The sequence below is a fragment of the Xyrauchen texanus genome, chromosome 32 (assembly GCF_025860055.1).
Source record: "Xyrauchen texanus isolate HMW12.3.18 chromosome 32, RBS_HiC_50CHRs, whole genome shotgun sequence".
Lineage (NCBI taxonomy): Eukaryota > Metazoa > Chordata > Actinopteri > Cypriniformes > Catostomidae > Xyrauchen > Xyrauchen texanus.
This window is the reverse complement of record NC_068307.1, coordinates 720,001-735,224: the sequence shown is the minus strand read 5'-3', so window position 1 is coordinate 735,224 and position 15,224 is coordinate 720,001. Positions and strand designations below refer to the sequence as shown.

The 15,224-nt window shown below is 42.8% G+C and overlaps 1 protein-coding gene across 1 annotated transcript in view; it reads right to left on the bottom strand.

Annotated features, from left to right (window-relative positions):
- Positions 1-15,224, bottom strand: part of col6a2 (collagen, type VI, alpha 2) — a 30,187-nt gene that overhangs the window by 3,466 nt on the left and 11,497 nt on the right. The window contains exons 5-27 of the mRNA XM_052101618.1: positions 13,395-13,460; positions 13,258-13,311; positions 13,093-13,137; positions 12,975-13,001; positions 12,850-12,876; positions 12,708-12,752; positions 10,021-10,074; positions 9,885-9,947; positions 9,731-9,793; positions 9,595-9,648; positions 9,457-9,492; positions 9,315-9,377; positions 7,099-7,161; positions 6,939-7,001; positions 5,796-5,858; positions 5,638-5,688; positions 5,440-5,538; positions 5,266-5,328; positions 4,551-4,586; positions 4,409-4,454; positions 4,171-4,323; positions 1,516-1,971; positions 1,387-1,425 (exon numbers count right to left, since the gene is read on the bottom strand). Of these exons, the coding sequence (XP_051957578.1) occupies positions 1,387-1,425; positions 1,516-1,971; positions 4,171-4,323; positions 4,409-4,454; positions 4,551-4,586; positions 5,266-5,328; positions 5,440-5,538; positions 5,638-5,688; positions 5,796-5,858; positions 6,939-7,001; positions 7,099-7,161; positions 9,315-9,377; positions 9,457-9,492; positions 9,595-9,648; positions 9,731-9,793; positions 9,885-9,947; positions 10,021-10,074; positions 12,708-12,752; positions 12,850-12,876; positions 12,975-13,001; positions 13,093-13,137; positions 13,258-13,311; positions 13,395-13,460 (1,729 nt within the window). The remainder of the gene's footprint in view (positions 1-1,386; positions 1,426-1,515; positions 1,972-4,170; positions 4,324-4,408; positions 4,455-4,550; positions 4,587-5,265; positions 5,329-5,439; positions 5,539-5,637; positions 5,689-5,795; positions 5,859-6,938; positions 7,002-7,098; positions 7,162-9,314; positions 9,378-9,456; positions 9,493-9,594; positions 9,649-9,730; positions 9,794-9,884; positions 9,948-10,020; positions 10,075-12,707; positions 12,753-12,849; positions 12,877-12,974; positions 13,002-13,092; positions 13,138-13,257; positions 13,312-13,394; positions 13,461-15,224) is intronic.

Genomic DNA, 15,224 nt, shown 5'->3' with positions numbered 1-15,224 from the left:
TCCTGTAAAAATATCTAAACATCCTTGAAACAAGAATAAATTGATTGGCAGAATGGCATACGATGGCACAGGTGTTGTTTTAAGAGAAATCGAACAGAATTTGGAGACCGTCAATCCGTGCATCTTATCACGTGACTTGTTGAGCGCGTTACCATGGAGACGTAGCGCATGTGGAGGCTTCACGCTATTCTCTGCGGCATCCACACACAACTCACCACACGCCCCACCGAGAGCGAGAACCACATTATAGCGACCACGAGGAGGTTACCCCATGTGACTCTACCCTCCCTAGCAACCGGGCCAATTTGGTTACCCCATGTGACTCTACCCTCCCTAGCAACCGGGCCAATTTGGTTACCCCATGTGACTCTACCCTCCCTAGCAACCGGGCCAATTTGGTTACCCCATGTGACTCTACCCTCCCTAGCAACCGGGCCAATTTGGTTACCCCATGTGACTCTACCCTCACTAGCAACCGGGACAATTTGGTTGCTAAGGAGACCTGACTGGAGTCACTCAGCACGCCCTGGATTCAAACTCACGACTCCAGATGTGATAGTCAGCGGCAATACTCGCTGAGATACCCAGAACCCCTATCAAGTTGTCTTAAGGGAATACTCATAATGCCAAATCTAGAGTCTACTAAAAGGCTGGGCACAGAAATGCATCAATTCCTCCACTACAAACTCTTCAGACATGTTGTGTTGTGTTCTGTTGTCACTATCGCTGTTTTTAGATAAATAAAATGAGTTTCTCTTGAACGCCCCAATGTCGTAAGGGGGTCGGTCTGTGTGAACTGTTGCTCTCGTGTCCTATCATGAACACACACATCAGATCAACGGTCAGTGAACATTTACACTAAATAACACATTATATTTCAGTTTCTCATCAAATCTTATCGTATACTTTCATAACAATCATGAGCCTCATGAATAATTAATTAGACTTCTGAATGATACTTTTGTGTTCTTTTGAAGCTTGAAGAGGTTAAACCCCTGTGCAAAACTATTGTTGTATAAAAAAATTATTGTCGATCGTTGATAGTATTCCTTGATAGGACAATTTTGTGCATTTTGTATGATTGTATGAAGAAAGCATCAATAATATAGCCTCACCACATAATGGCCTCCATTTGTTTAAGCCTGTTTTTGTTCATTTATTTCTTATTACTAATACAGCTGCTATTAGCGTCATCCAATAATGCTGAAAAAGCGATATAAGAGTACATGGCCCCTAATCAATCCCTGTGAAAAAGGCAATTAGAATACAGCTGTGAACAGATCAAACATAATTGATGTCATTTGATGCTTTAAAACATCTGTAAACATTTTAATCTTGTTGGGGACAGATCAGAAAAGCGTATTGAAAAGTACGGTTCTCACTTACCACTTTTGCATGGAAGGTCAGGACATACAATCACTGGATCTAAAACATAAAACAGGGCATTAATGAATTGGATTTGTACATTTTATGGATATCATGTTGGCAGATTGAAGGCCAGTTTCCGGGACTCACCTGGGCAAAGAACGGTCTCAATTCTATCAATGAAATCCTCCGCCACCAGATCAGCGAATCGTCTCATGCCCATGACCCTGCCATCTTTTCTGCACGCGATGGACTTCAGGCTCTCGTTCTCCTCTGGCTGATCGAACATGTCGCCGATACCGATGGCGTTCACGTCAATGCTGGTGTCTGTGCACAGGTAATTAAGCAGTTTGTCATCATCGCGTGGGTCGTATCGTCCGTCTGTGATCACAACCACATTCACGTTAGCCTTTGCGCGACGGCTGTCACGGATCAGGTTATCGTAGGCAAACTTCAGGGCCGAAGGAGTCCACGTTCCTCCGGCGATCCACTCCAGCTTCTTCACGGCTTCTTTGAAGGCAGACAGAGAGTCGATCTTGGAGTCGTTGAGGCGAATCGCCTGGAATGTTCCGTTGTGACTGTACTGGACGACGCCGACTCGAGTGCCTGTGAAATATAACAGATGCAATAGAGTCAGATACAACATGAGGATGAGTAATAGAATAGTATAAATCAGAGTCCTGCAACTGATGGTATGGATCTCAACATCATTGATTCAGTCTGGGATGGGGCTGGGTATTGATAAAGATGTCCCAATTCAATTCCGATTCACAAGCTCTTGATTAAAATCGATTCATATGGGTATATTTCTGTTATAATGCCCCTTTTGCTTACATATGAAAGAGATGATCTCCCAGTTCATGCTGTTAGTTATACAGGGGGCCTTTAACTAGGTACATTCTGAAAATATTAACTTTGCTGATTATATTTGATTAGTTTTTTTATCATTTTTGTCACATTTTAGCTTTTTAAAAACATACAAATCAATGTATTCAATCAATAAATCTGATATTATATTGCATATATAATTTTTGTTACAAGTTTATTGTTTAATTGCATAATTTGTACTATTTACAGGTGTTTACACTGATTTGTGGAACATGTGCTAAAAAACTTTACTGTCCCTTTAAGAAAACCAGCAGTTCTGTAAACGATGTCTTTAATGACAAATGGTTGAGTGGATCTCGTCTTTGGACATGCAGAACAACTTTTATTGACTTTAGCCACATAGCATGACATTTGATAGCAAATGTGAGTGATTTCTTCTCATTATAGTGGAGGGTTGCACAGAGAGTAAAACATCGATCTTTGATTTCAAGATTGTTCAAATGAAAATCTATCAAATGCCCACCTATCTTTCTGCATCTGGATGCCATATTCTCAATTGTAGGATGCCCACCTATATTTCTCAGGATTGGGATGCCCTATCTCTCAGCATTCTGGATGCCCACCTATATTTCCCAGGATTGTGTGGATCCCCACCTATCTTTCTCAGCATTTTGCAGATGCCCACCTATCTTTCTCAGGATTGTGCAGATGCCCACCTATCTTTCTCAGCATTCTGCGGATGCCCACATATATTTCTCAGGATTGTATGGATGCCCACCTATCTTTCTCAGGATTGTGCGGATGCCTACCTATCTTTCTCAGCATTCTGCGGATGCCCACATATATTTCTCAGGATCGTATGGATGCCCACCTATCTTTCTCAGGATTGTGCGGATGCCCACCTATCTTTCTCAGGATTGTGCGGATGTCCACCTATCTTTCTCAGGATTGTGCAGATGCCCACCTATCTTTCTCAGGTTTGTGCGGATGCCTACCTATCTTTCTCAGCATTCTGCGGATGCCCATGTATCTTTCTGAGGATGGTGTGGATGCCCACCTATCTTTCTCAGCATTCTGCAGATGCCCACCTATCTTTCTCAGGATTGTGCTGATGCCCACCTATCTTTCTCAGCATTCTAAGGATGCCCACCTATATTTCTCAGGATTGTGCGGATGCCCACCTATCTTTCTCAGGATTGTGCGGATGCCCACCTATCTTTCTCAGGATTGTGCGGATGCCTACCTATCTTTCTCAGCATTCTGCGGATGCCCATGTATCTTTCTGAGGATGGTGTGGATGCCCACCTATCTTTCTCAGCATTCTGCAGATGCCCACCTATCTTTCTCAGGATTGTGCTGATGCCCACCTATCTTTCTCAGCATTCTAAGGATGCCCACCTATATTTCTCAGGATTGTGCGGATGCCCACCTATCTTTCTCAGGATTGTGCGGATGTCCACCTATCTTTCTCAGCATTCTGCGGATGCCCACCTATCTTTCTCAGGATTGTGCGGACTTCATGTCCATGCCCACTGACTTTGCCATTTTTTCCCCTTTTTCTCCCCAATCTGGAACGCTCAATTCCCAATGCGCTCTAAGTCCTCGTGGTGGTGTAGTGACTCGCCTCAATCGGGGTGGCGGAGGACGAATCTCAGTTGCCTCTGCGTCTGAGACCGTCAATCCGCGCATCTCATCACGTGACTTGTTGAGCACGTTATCATGGAGACGTAGCGCGTGTGGAGGCTTCACGCTATTCTCTGTGGACAACTCTCCACACGCCCCACCGAGAGCGAGAACCACATTATAGCGACCACGAGGAGATTACCCCATGTGACTCTACCCTCCCTAGCAACTGGGCCAATTTGGTAGCTAAGGAGACCTGACAGGAGTCACTCAGCATGCCCTGAATTCCTCAATATACAACAATATATAATATATATGTATGTGTATATATTTTTGTAACTTTAGTCTCTTTACCTGTTTCAGACTTGGGATCTTTTGCCATGGATCCCAGTCTGTTGAGGGTGTTGATGACAAAGTTCTTCTCCAGGGTGAAGTTTGTCAATCCCACACTCTCTGAGCTGTCAATCACAAACACAATATCCAGGGCGCCACATCTCTTCTCACAATCTGAAACAGAGAAGAAAAAAACATTTAAGCGACGCCAACACAGCAACACATTCATTTATCAAAGAGCTTTAGAAAATAATCTTACCACAGCATCCACAGGTCTCTCTGATATAGTTCATGACGTCACATTCCTGAGAAAACGTACCACATATTCAATACGCACCCCTAAAGTAATGATGTACATTCACAAGATAATCAAGAGACAAAATCTGAATTTGTATGCTCACAGTGAGGCCGGGGTCTCCCTCTGGGCCTGGGTCACCCTGTTAAACGTACAATATTTGAATTCAGTTAAAGCAGTGGTTCTCAACCTTTTTTTTATGAACGCCCCCTACTTAATTCCCTTATTCTAAATGCAAACGAAACAATTATATTTCAGGATTTACAGTACTTCTCACGGGGTTCTGGCAGCGGTGCAATGATCAGAGGTGCGCATTTAAAAGTTTGAGGTCTGAGAGTAAAAACGAACCTGCTTTGCGCTCGCGCTGCTCCGTCCATTGAGCCGTATCCGTCTACTGAGGCATACAGGTGCATTAGCCGAGGTTGTGACTTCACCTGTCTATTTGACGCCGCTAAACCAGATACTTCAGATGCGTCACTAGACTTCAGAATCAGATGAACCGCGGTACAAATGCGTACCAACCCATATAACGGAGTCTAGATAAATATTTGTATGCAAACAGGATTTGATTATCGCCCCCCATTTGTAATCTAACGCCCCCCTCTCTACTAATTTGCTCTCAGCGCTGCCTAGCATCCTTTGAATGCCCACTGGGGAGGCGGTACCACCCCTGATTTAAAGTCAAATATACAGTTTGCTTAAATTGCATTGATAAACAACAACAGTTTAGTTGTGCAATGTTGTCATTGACAGGTGAACTACTCTTGCAACGTCGGTCAAGATGACCTGCTTTATCACATGCACTGAACATGTCCACTCACGTCTCTTCCTGCATCTCCTCTTGGCCCTCTCAGTCCAGGCTCTCCTTCGGGTCCGGGCTCGCCCTTTAACACAATAATACGACCTCTTTACACTACTGAACACTGGAAGTCTGAACTCTTAAAGTCAACATGAAATCATGTTTTCACTGTTCAGTAATCAATGAGTTAACTCACCGACAGTCCTGGAGCTCCTTTTGGGCCTGGGTCACCCTTTGGTCCACAGTCTCCTCTACCTCCTCTGGGCCCCGGTCCTCCTTTCTCACCCCTGTCACCCTGTGGAACACATCATCAGGTCAGTTTAAAGGTACGAAATAATGGTCTACCTGTACATTATCCCGACATGTGATGTAAAACAATGTGAAATCCCAGTACCGTAGGTCCTCTCTGTCCAGGATAGCTGAACCCAGCTCGTCCAGTATCTCCCTACAACAAGAACAAAGGCCTTGCATTCACAACTGCTAATCTGTGTTACAACACACCATTGATTTGATGACTCATGTTTAATCGTCAGCAGACTCTCTTTAATGTACCTTTGGTCCAGGGGGGCCAGGATCTCCTCTTGGGCCTGCATCACCTGGGTCACCTGTGGTACCCTATAATACAAACAACATGCTGTGAATGAATACATTCCAGACCCAATCCAGACATCAGATATAACTTCAAGACCACAACATTGAGAATTTGTTTCATCAGGTTGTGTTGCACTTACTGCCCCCTGCTGAATACAGGTAGTGCAATGAATTGCTCCAATGATGGGAATATTGCTTATTACAGTCCGTGGACATGATTCATTGTGTACATTTAGGGGTGTCATGATGGAATTTGGATGTCGATTAACTGTCAAATGATGATTGATTGTCTCTTTTAGGGCTTTTAGTCAAATAAATTATCTTTTTTTGTCCCAATCTGGAACGCCCAATTCCCACTACTAAGTAAGTCCTCGTGGTGGCGCTGTTACTCGCCTCAATCCGGGTGGTGGAGGACGAGTCTCAGTTGTCTCCGCGTCTGAGACCGTCAATCCGCGCATTTCATCACGTGACTCGTTGTGCATGACACTGCAGAGACTCACAGCATGTGGAGACTCATGCTACTCTCCATGATCCACACACAACTCACCACACGCCCCATTGAGAGAACCACTAATCACCACCACGAGGAGGTTACCCCATGTGACTCTATCCTCCCTAGCAACCGGGACAATTTGGTTACCCCATGTGACTCCACCCTCCCTAGCAACAGGCAAAATTTGGTTACCCCATGTGACTCTACCCTCCCTAGCAACCGGCAAAATTTGGTTACCCCATGTGACTCTACCCTCCCTAGCAACCGGCAAAATTTGGTTACCCCATGTGACTCTACCCACCTTAGCAACCGGGTCAATTTGGTTGCTAAGGAGACCTAACTGGATTCAAATTATGTCTCTCTCTTTTTGGTGAACTTTAGTTTTGGTGAATTTTTCATTTACACTCTTGCTTTTGGAACTCATAATATATATATATATATATTAGGACTGTCAATCAATTACAATTCTTTATCGAGTTAATTACATGGTGTCCCGATTAATTAATCGCATAAATAAATATTTGCTGAGAAAGCCCCTTGTATAACAATAATTGCTTTTTGATTTTGACATTTATCAGTTGAGCCGCAGTGCTGATGGTCATTTGTTTTACATTTCGTCCTGGTTCCCCAGAAGCTCCGGGCGGGCCTCTTGGTCCAGGAAGTCCTCTATCACCCTAGAGTTTCAAAATAAAAGCCAACACATTTTTATTCTTTAATAACGTCTACCTTAAAATCAACAGTAATCATCAGACACTAATCAAAGATTCTCACCTTAGATCCTTTGTCACCGACTTCACCTGCCAGACCCCTCGGCCCCTCACTGCCTGGTTCACCCTGTCAAACATTAGTCATTTCAATTAATCGGCAAGGAAGTTCAACTTCAGTCACATACGACACCACGATGCGAGGGTGCTGGGTGGTTACCAGGGCGTTGCTATGTGGTTGCTAAGGTATTATGAGTGGTACATTGTAATGCAGTTGGGTGTAGGGTGTTCTGGGTGTTTGCTATGTGGTTGCTAAGGTATTCTGAGTTGTACATTGTAATGTAGTTGGGTGTAGGGTGTTTGCTATGTGGTTGCTAAGGTATTCTGAGTGGCACATTATAACACAGTTGGGTGTAGGGTGTTCTGGATGTTTGCTAGGTGGTTGCTAAGGTATTCTGAGTGGTACATTGTAATGCAGTTGGGTGTAGGGTGTTCTGGGTGTTTGCTAGGTGGTTGCTAAGGTATTCTGAGTGGTACATTGTAATGCAGTTGGGTGTAGGGTGTTCTGGGTGTTTGCTATGTGGTTTCTAAGGTATTCTGAGTGGTACATTGTAATGCAGTTGGGTGTAGGGTGTTCTGGGTGTTTGCTAGGTGGTTGCTAAGGTATTCTGAGTGGTACATTATAATGCAGTTGGGTGTAGGGTGTTCTGGATGTTTGCTAGGTGGTTGCTAAGGTATTCTGAGTGGTACATTGTAATGCAGTTGGGTGTAGGGTGTTCTGGGTGTTTGCTATGTGGTTGCTAAGGTATTCTGAGTGGTACATTGTAATGCAGTTGGGTGTAGGGTGTTCTGGGTGTTTGCTATGTGGTTGCTAAGGTATTCTGTGTGGTACATTGTAATGCAGTTGGGTGTAGGGTGTTCTGGGTGTTTGCTAGTGTGGTTGCTAAGGTATTCTGAGTGGCACATTGTAACGCAGTTGGGTGTAGGGTGTTCTGGGTGTTTGCTATGTGGTTGCTAAGGTATTCTGTGTGGTACATTGTAATGCAGTTGGGTGTAGGGTGTTCTGGGTGTTTGCTAGGTGGTTGCTAAGGTATTCTGAGTGGCACATTATAACGCAGTTGGGTGTAGGGTGTTCTGGGTGTTTGCTAGGTGGTTGCTAAGGTATTCTGAGTGGTACATTGTAATGCAGTTGGGTGTTCTGGGTGTTTGCTATGTGGTTGCTAAGGTATTCTGAGTGGTACATTGTAATGCAGTTGGGTGTAGGGTGTTCTGGGTGTTTGCTAGGTGGTTGCTAAGGTATTCTGAGTGGTAAATTGTAATGCAGTTGGGTGTAGGGTGTTCTGGGTGTTTGCTATGTGGTTGCTAAGGTATTCTGAGTTGTACATTATAACACAGTTGGGTGTAGGGTGTTCTGGGTGTTTGCTAGGTGGTTGCTAAGGTATTCTGAGTTGTACATTGTAATGCAGTTGGGTGTAGGGTGTTCTGGGTGTTTGCTATGTGGTTGCTAAGGTATTCTGAGTGGTACATTGTAATGCAGTTGGGTGTAGGGTGTTCTGGGTGTTTGCTATGTGGTTGGTAAGGTATTCTGAGTGGTACATTGTAATGCAGTTGGGTGTAGGGTGTTCTGGGTGTTTGCTATGTGGTTGCTAAGGTATTCTGAGTGGCACATTATAACGCAGTTGGGTGTAGGGTGTTCTGGGTGTTTGCTAGGTGGTTGCTAAGGTATTCTGAGTGGTACATTGTAATGCAGTTGGGTGTTCTGGGTGTTTGCTATGTGGTTGCTAAGGTATTCTGAGTGGTACATTGTAATGCAGTTGGGTGTAGGTTGTTCTGGGTGTTTGCTAGGTGGTTGCTAAGGTATACTGAGTTGTACATTGTAATGCAGTTGGGTGTAGGGTGTTCTGGGTGTTTGCTAGGTGGTTACTAAGGTATTCTGAGTGGTACATTGTAATGCAGTTGGGTGTAGGGTGTTCTGGGTGTTTGCTAGGTGGTTGCTTATTGGCCCAAGTCAAAAGGTCTCTAGATCTGACTGGAGTCCCTCCCCTTTATTGTAGGTCTATGGGGGTTTTGGTGAAAATGGTAAGTGTTTATCTGTTAGTAAAAGTACAGCACATCTCTCCTCAACAAACATACATGATTTGAGGGATCATTCATGTCTGGAGGACTTTGAATAGCAGGTTTTGAGTAGTGATAGTGACGCTTGTGCTAGAGTCAGTAATGCATGACATCAGTAGCTTTGTAAATCTTTGTATATTTTCATTTTCAATGACTCTAGACACTGACCTTGTCTCCTTTCAGACCATTAGGTCCAGTGCCACCTTTAGGTCCAAAGTCACCTCGTCTCCCCTAAAATACAAGAGTAAAACATCACCATTTTGCCCGTTTTACATGAGGAAAATGGCATACAGAAAAAACAGCTCCTCACGGGATCGCCTTTAGGTCCAGGTCCCCCTTGCATCCCCTGTAAAACAAAACCGAATTCTCTTTAACATCAAATCCAAATAATCATCGATTAAGAATGTTAAAAATGAAAATAATGACGTAAAGCAAAACAATTACATACAGGAGGTCCTTTCAGGCCAGGAACTCCAGGTGATCCGGGACTTCCTCTTTCTCCCTGTAGGGGGGGTGTGAGAGTACAGTGCATGAGTATGATTGATGGTCAATATTTGTGTAATCTCCGAGGTTCGGCAACTTACTTTGGGCCCAAGATCACCTAATGGGCCAGGTGGACCTGGTCTTCCAGGACGACCCGGATCTCCCTGAGAACAAAGTGAGAAATCATGATATGCCGAGCCAATAAGAAGAAATTCACAGGTTTATAATGGACTTTTATTTGTTAAATGTATGTACCTTCTCTCCCAGAGTCCCTGGAAGACCAGAATCACCAACATCTCCGGGATAGCCGTCAGGACCCTGTGAAAAGTCATTAATTTGTCAGTGATCGTGTATAACACAAGTAACTCATATAAAGAAAAAACTGACACACCTTGTCACCTGGGTCACCTTTGCAGCCAGCGGCGCCAATCCTGCCAATCTTTCCCTGTTAAAACATTGTACATTTATACAACTAGCATTTTATGACTCTGAGTTTCAAGTTACATTCTTAATGAAATTATTGTTGACATTCTTCAGCCATTTTTATTTCAGCACCCATTTCAACAAGGTGCAGCATTCATACTTTGCACGGGGTGCAGAAGAGATCTTTTTCTGCTCAAAGCATGTTGAATATATTTGCTAATAATATTGGTAAAATAATCTATAAACCTACAATATTTATCAACGTGAACTTTCGCAATGTATGCTATATTATGAAGAACGTTCACACAGTGACAGACTCACAAACACTCTATTCAGTAAGTCTGACTGAGTTTTAAATGCTTTTAAATGAAGTGTAAATACTGCAAACACTGCGGTTTGAGTTCTGTTCCATGTATATGCGGTATATTGTATGACGATGCTTGTAATAATAATTACCAGTAGAAGCGAAGCCACTATTACATCTGTTTTCTGTTTATTAGTGGTGCTCGCCAAAGGCGTCACTATTGTTCTCTTGCATACTTATTATTGTTCTTTTTATTATTCCACACAAAGTTTGGCGCGCTACTCCTCCTGCAGCTTTTGTCGCAGACCCCCGAGCGAGGTGTCAAATCGTGCGGCTCATTGAGGAGAGGTGCGCTGTATCTTTTCTAAGCGATCGGGTGTACAATGTTCGCACAGCGGATGAAAAAGCGGCCAAAAAAGTCCCATTGACAGAAATTTAAATCCCAACTGACATTTTCACACACACAGACACCAAAGGGCCTGACAGCCCTGCGTCTCTCCCTCTCCCTCTCCCTCAGAGGATTTATATTATCAAGCAGACAATAATTCATGACCTAAAATCTTCATAGCCACACCCTAAAACATGCTAAAAACGTGCTAACATCATTCTATCACATGCTAGCATCAGCTAGCGAAGTGATAAAACATGCTAAAAACATGTTAGCATCATGCTAACACATGTTAGCATCGCCTAGCGAAGTGCTAAAATATGCTAAAAACATGTTAGCATCATGCTAACACATGCTAGCATCACCTAGCGAAGTGCTAAAACATGCAAAAAACGTGCTAGCATCATGCTAACACATGCTAGCATCGCCTAGGGAAGTGTTAAAATATGCTAAAAACGTAGCTAGCATCATGCTAACACATGTTAGCATCAGCTAGCGAAGTGATAAAACATGCTAAAACATGCTAGCATCATGCTAAAACATGTTAGCATCACCTAGCGAAGTGATAAAACATGCTAAAAACATGTTAGCATCATGCTAACACATGCTAGCATCACCTAGCGAAGTGCTAAACATGCAAAAAACATGTTAGCATCATGCTAACACATGCTAGCATCGCCTAGCGAAGTGTTAAAATATGGTAAAAATGTGCTAGCATCATGCTAACACACCTTAGCATCGCCCAACCAAGTGCAACAACATGCTAAAAACATGTTAGCATCATGCTAACAGATGTTAGTATCGCCTAACCTAGTGCTAAAACATGCTAAAATTGTTCTAGCATCATGCTAACACATGCTAGCATCACCTAGCGGTGTTAAAACATAATAAAAATGTGCTAGCATCATGCTAACACAAACATAACACCTACATGCCACCATCATGAAAAACACATGCTAGCAACATTCTATGACCATTATTTTAATGCTTAGCAACAAGTTAGAAAATTCGATTTGACGAGTTTTGCCACGGCAAGCACCACTCACATTTTCTTTAGGAAATTCACATTTTTCTCTAGTTATTATTATTATTCCTTCATCATTGAAGTGTAAAGTTTGGTAAAAAGTTGTGAAATTTGGCACACTAGTAGGGAAGAGTCTGAACATTCCTGGCGGCGAATTTAAGTTCTTTATCTCAAATGGACTAGCGCCACCAACAGGTCAAAATTGTCCTGACGTTTCTGCTTGTAATTGTAAACCGTGTGGACTACATGTTCCGCCAATCTGAGTTTTAATGAAAACTGTTTCTCCACCTGCAAATTTTGTCCAATCTGCAAGAAATCTGACAATCGTCAGACCAGCCGCAAAAAAATAACCACTTTTTATTATGATATTCGAAACATTCCTAAGAAATGGCCTTGTGAAAGCAACGAGGACGCCAAACAGGAAGTGCCTCTATCTCGGCAACGCTTGAGCATACTGACACAGAACTTGCTAAGTTTCATCACCACCATGACCTGAGGGAGCGTGAACAGCTTGTCTTATCATATACCTTCAGACATGCAGAATACATTGATCAATATGGTGGCCATATTGTCTGACTGCCATTTCTTCCAAACTGTTGGAGAAAAAAATGTCTCATAAATGTGACCGTTAGGATGCCAAACAGGAAGTGAGGCTGTATCTATATGCTTTGAGCTATTTAAATGAAACTTGGTATATAATATAATCCAGCTACCCAATAGATCTTGTGGCTATTATCACCGGAAATACTCAACGTGATAACTCAGAAATGACTTTCTTTCCCGTAAAGAGCCGCGGTTCTGTTACGCAGCAGGAACGCTGTCAGTGTGAAAGCTGTTGCAGTTACGCCGCCGCATCTCTTGTGCGCCGCTCGCGCGAGACAAATCTCTATTTAACTTTCACTTTCACTTTAACTCTACAGCACATTAAGCGTAACTAACCTTCTGCCCATCTGTTCCATTACGGCCAGATATTCCTGCAACACCCTGTTAGACAGAGAAACATTCATTCATTAGTTATAAACACACGCAGCGTCGAGGGTTCAAGGAAATATTTTGGAAAGGTAAAGTTTGAGAAACGCACCTTTTTCCCCGAAGTTCCGAATTCTCCCTAAAAAGCAAAGAATTTGAATGTGAGAAATCAATCTTTGTGCATTATATAAGTGGCAATCTATAAGAGCTTACAGATAACCCTGAGAGGAGTCCTACCTTTTCACCTTTGAGACCCGTCTCTCCCTAAAAGACATGAAAATACAGTGTGGTGGGTACGGCATATAAACTGGACATAACACAGTGATGTGGCACATGATGAACCAGAGGAACATACTTTAGGTCCGGGATGTCCGATGGGTCCCTCGATACCTGGATCTCCCTGTAGGTTTGTGAGACCTCGTTAATAACTTCAATCGAGTTTCATTTTGAGGTTGAAATGTTGAAAGGACATATTGGGATGTAATGATCAAAGCACTCTCATGAAGTCGTTTGTACTCACAGGACGTCCTATGGCACCTTTAGGGCCAGGGTCACCGTTATCTCCTTTAGCTCCCTGTAAAAATCAGATCAGTGTTTCATACCAGAATGAAATGATGTGTTATGCTGAGACAGATACGGGCAACATGAGTTCCTCACTTTCTGTCCTTTGTGTCCCGCTGGACCTGGAGGTCCTGCAGTCTCCAAACATTTGGTAGAGTAGCACTGGGGAAAATATGAATATGAATCAAGTTAGAAATAAGATGACACAATAAAAGTCCTCTGAGTTATACGGGATGTCTAGTAGAGATTTAGACTTTAAGTGTTAAAGATGTTTCATCATGTACCCCGTTCCATCTGTTTGGGTCAAATTTGACCCGAAATATCAAATGAGGAACATCCAATTTGTTTTTAAAGAAATGTAAAAACAGCACATATATGCATTTCTTTTAGGATTCGATAGGATTTATTTTTGAACCTTATTTACCTCTAAATGACTCAAATACTCCATTCATGATTATATATAACAAGCACATTTATGTTATCTTCATTTGGGCAAATCATCCCAATCTGTCGTGCACTGGGGGTCTGTAAACACTTCTGCTGGAGTAACACTGACATGAAATGACAGCTATGGCCAGTAGATGCTCCAGTGCTCCGTGGGTTGGCTGATCTCTAGCAGATAATGTTGTTACAAATGGAAATGTTGGCTATTATCTGAAGTTATGGATTGGATATTTACAGTATTTAGACATTATAACAGGGAATTCATTGTAAAAAAAAATTCTAAACGGAAATGTGAGATTTTGCAATGATGTCACAATATGTTTACAGTCAAACCTGACCATGGTGTGCAGCTCCCACACTTACACATCTCACTGTGGGGTCAGGCTTAGATCTGACCTTGAAGTGTGTCTGCGTGTGTGTGCGTGCGTGTGTGCATATAGTGTGTGTGTGCATATAGTGTGTGTGTGTGCATATAGTGTGTGTGTGTATGCATATAGTGTGTGTGTGTGTGTGTGTGTGTGTGTGTATGCATATAGTGTGTGTGTGTGTGTATGCATATAGTGTGTGTGTGTATGTGTGTGTGTGCATATAGTGTGTGTGTGTGTGTATGAGTGTGTGCATATAGTGTGTGTGTGTGTGTGCGTGTGTGTGCATATAGTGTGTGTGTGTGTGCATATAGTGTGTGTGTATGTGTGTGCGTGTGTGCATATAGTGTGTGTGTGTGTGTGTGCGTGCGTGTGTATGTGTGTGCGTGTGTGCATATAGTGTGTGTGTGTGTGTGCATATAGTGTGTGTATGTGTGTGTGCATATAGTGTGTGTGTGTGTGTGTGTGCATATAGAGTGTGTGTGTGCATATAGTGTGTGTATGTGTGTGTGCATATAGTGTGTGTGTGTGCATATAGTGTGTGTATGTGTGTGCGTGTGTGCATATAGTGTGTGTGTGTGTGTGTATGCATATAGTGTGTGTATGTGTGTGCGTGTGTGCATATAGTGTGTGTGTGTGCGTATGTGTGTGCGTGTGTGCATATAGTGTGTGTGTGCATATAGTGTGTGTGTGCATATAGTGTGTGTGTGTGTGTATGCATATAGTGTGTGTGTGTGTGTGTATGCATATAGTGTGTGTGTGTATGTGTGTGTGCATATAGTGTGTGTGTGTGTGTATGAGTGTGTGCATATAGTGTGTGTGTGTGTGTGTGTGTGAGAGTGTGTGCGCGTGTGTCCATATGTGTGTGATTGTGTGTGTATGTGTGTATGCGTGTGTAAGTGTGTGTGTGTCCATATGTGTGTTCTGCATTATGGCTGCTTGATTTTTATTAAAAATAATCTCTGTTGTCGTCTCACACATTCATGTCCTATGGCAGGTGAAATCTGACCCAAACAGTAAGAACCGACACTGTATGATTAAACCACATAGAATAATTTAAATTCATCCAAATATTTGTGCACGTGTTCAGGGGCAATTATCTACACATCCTTGTTAC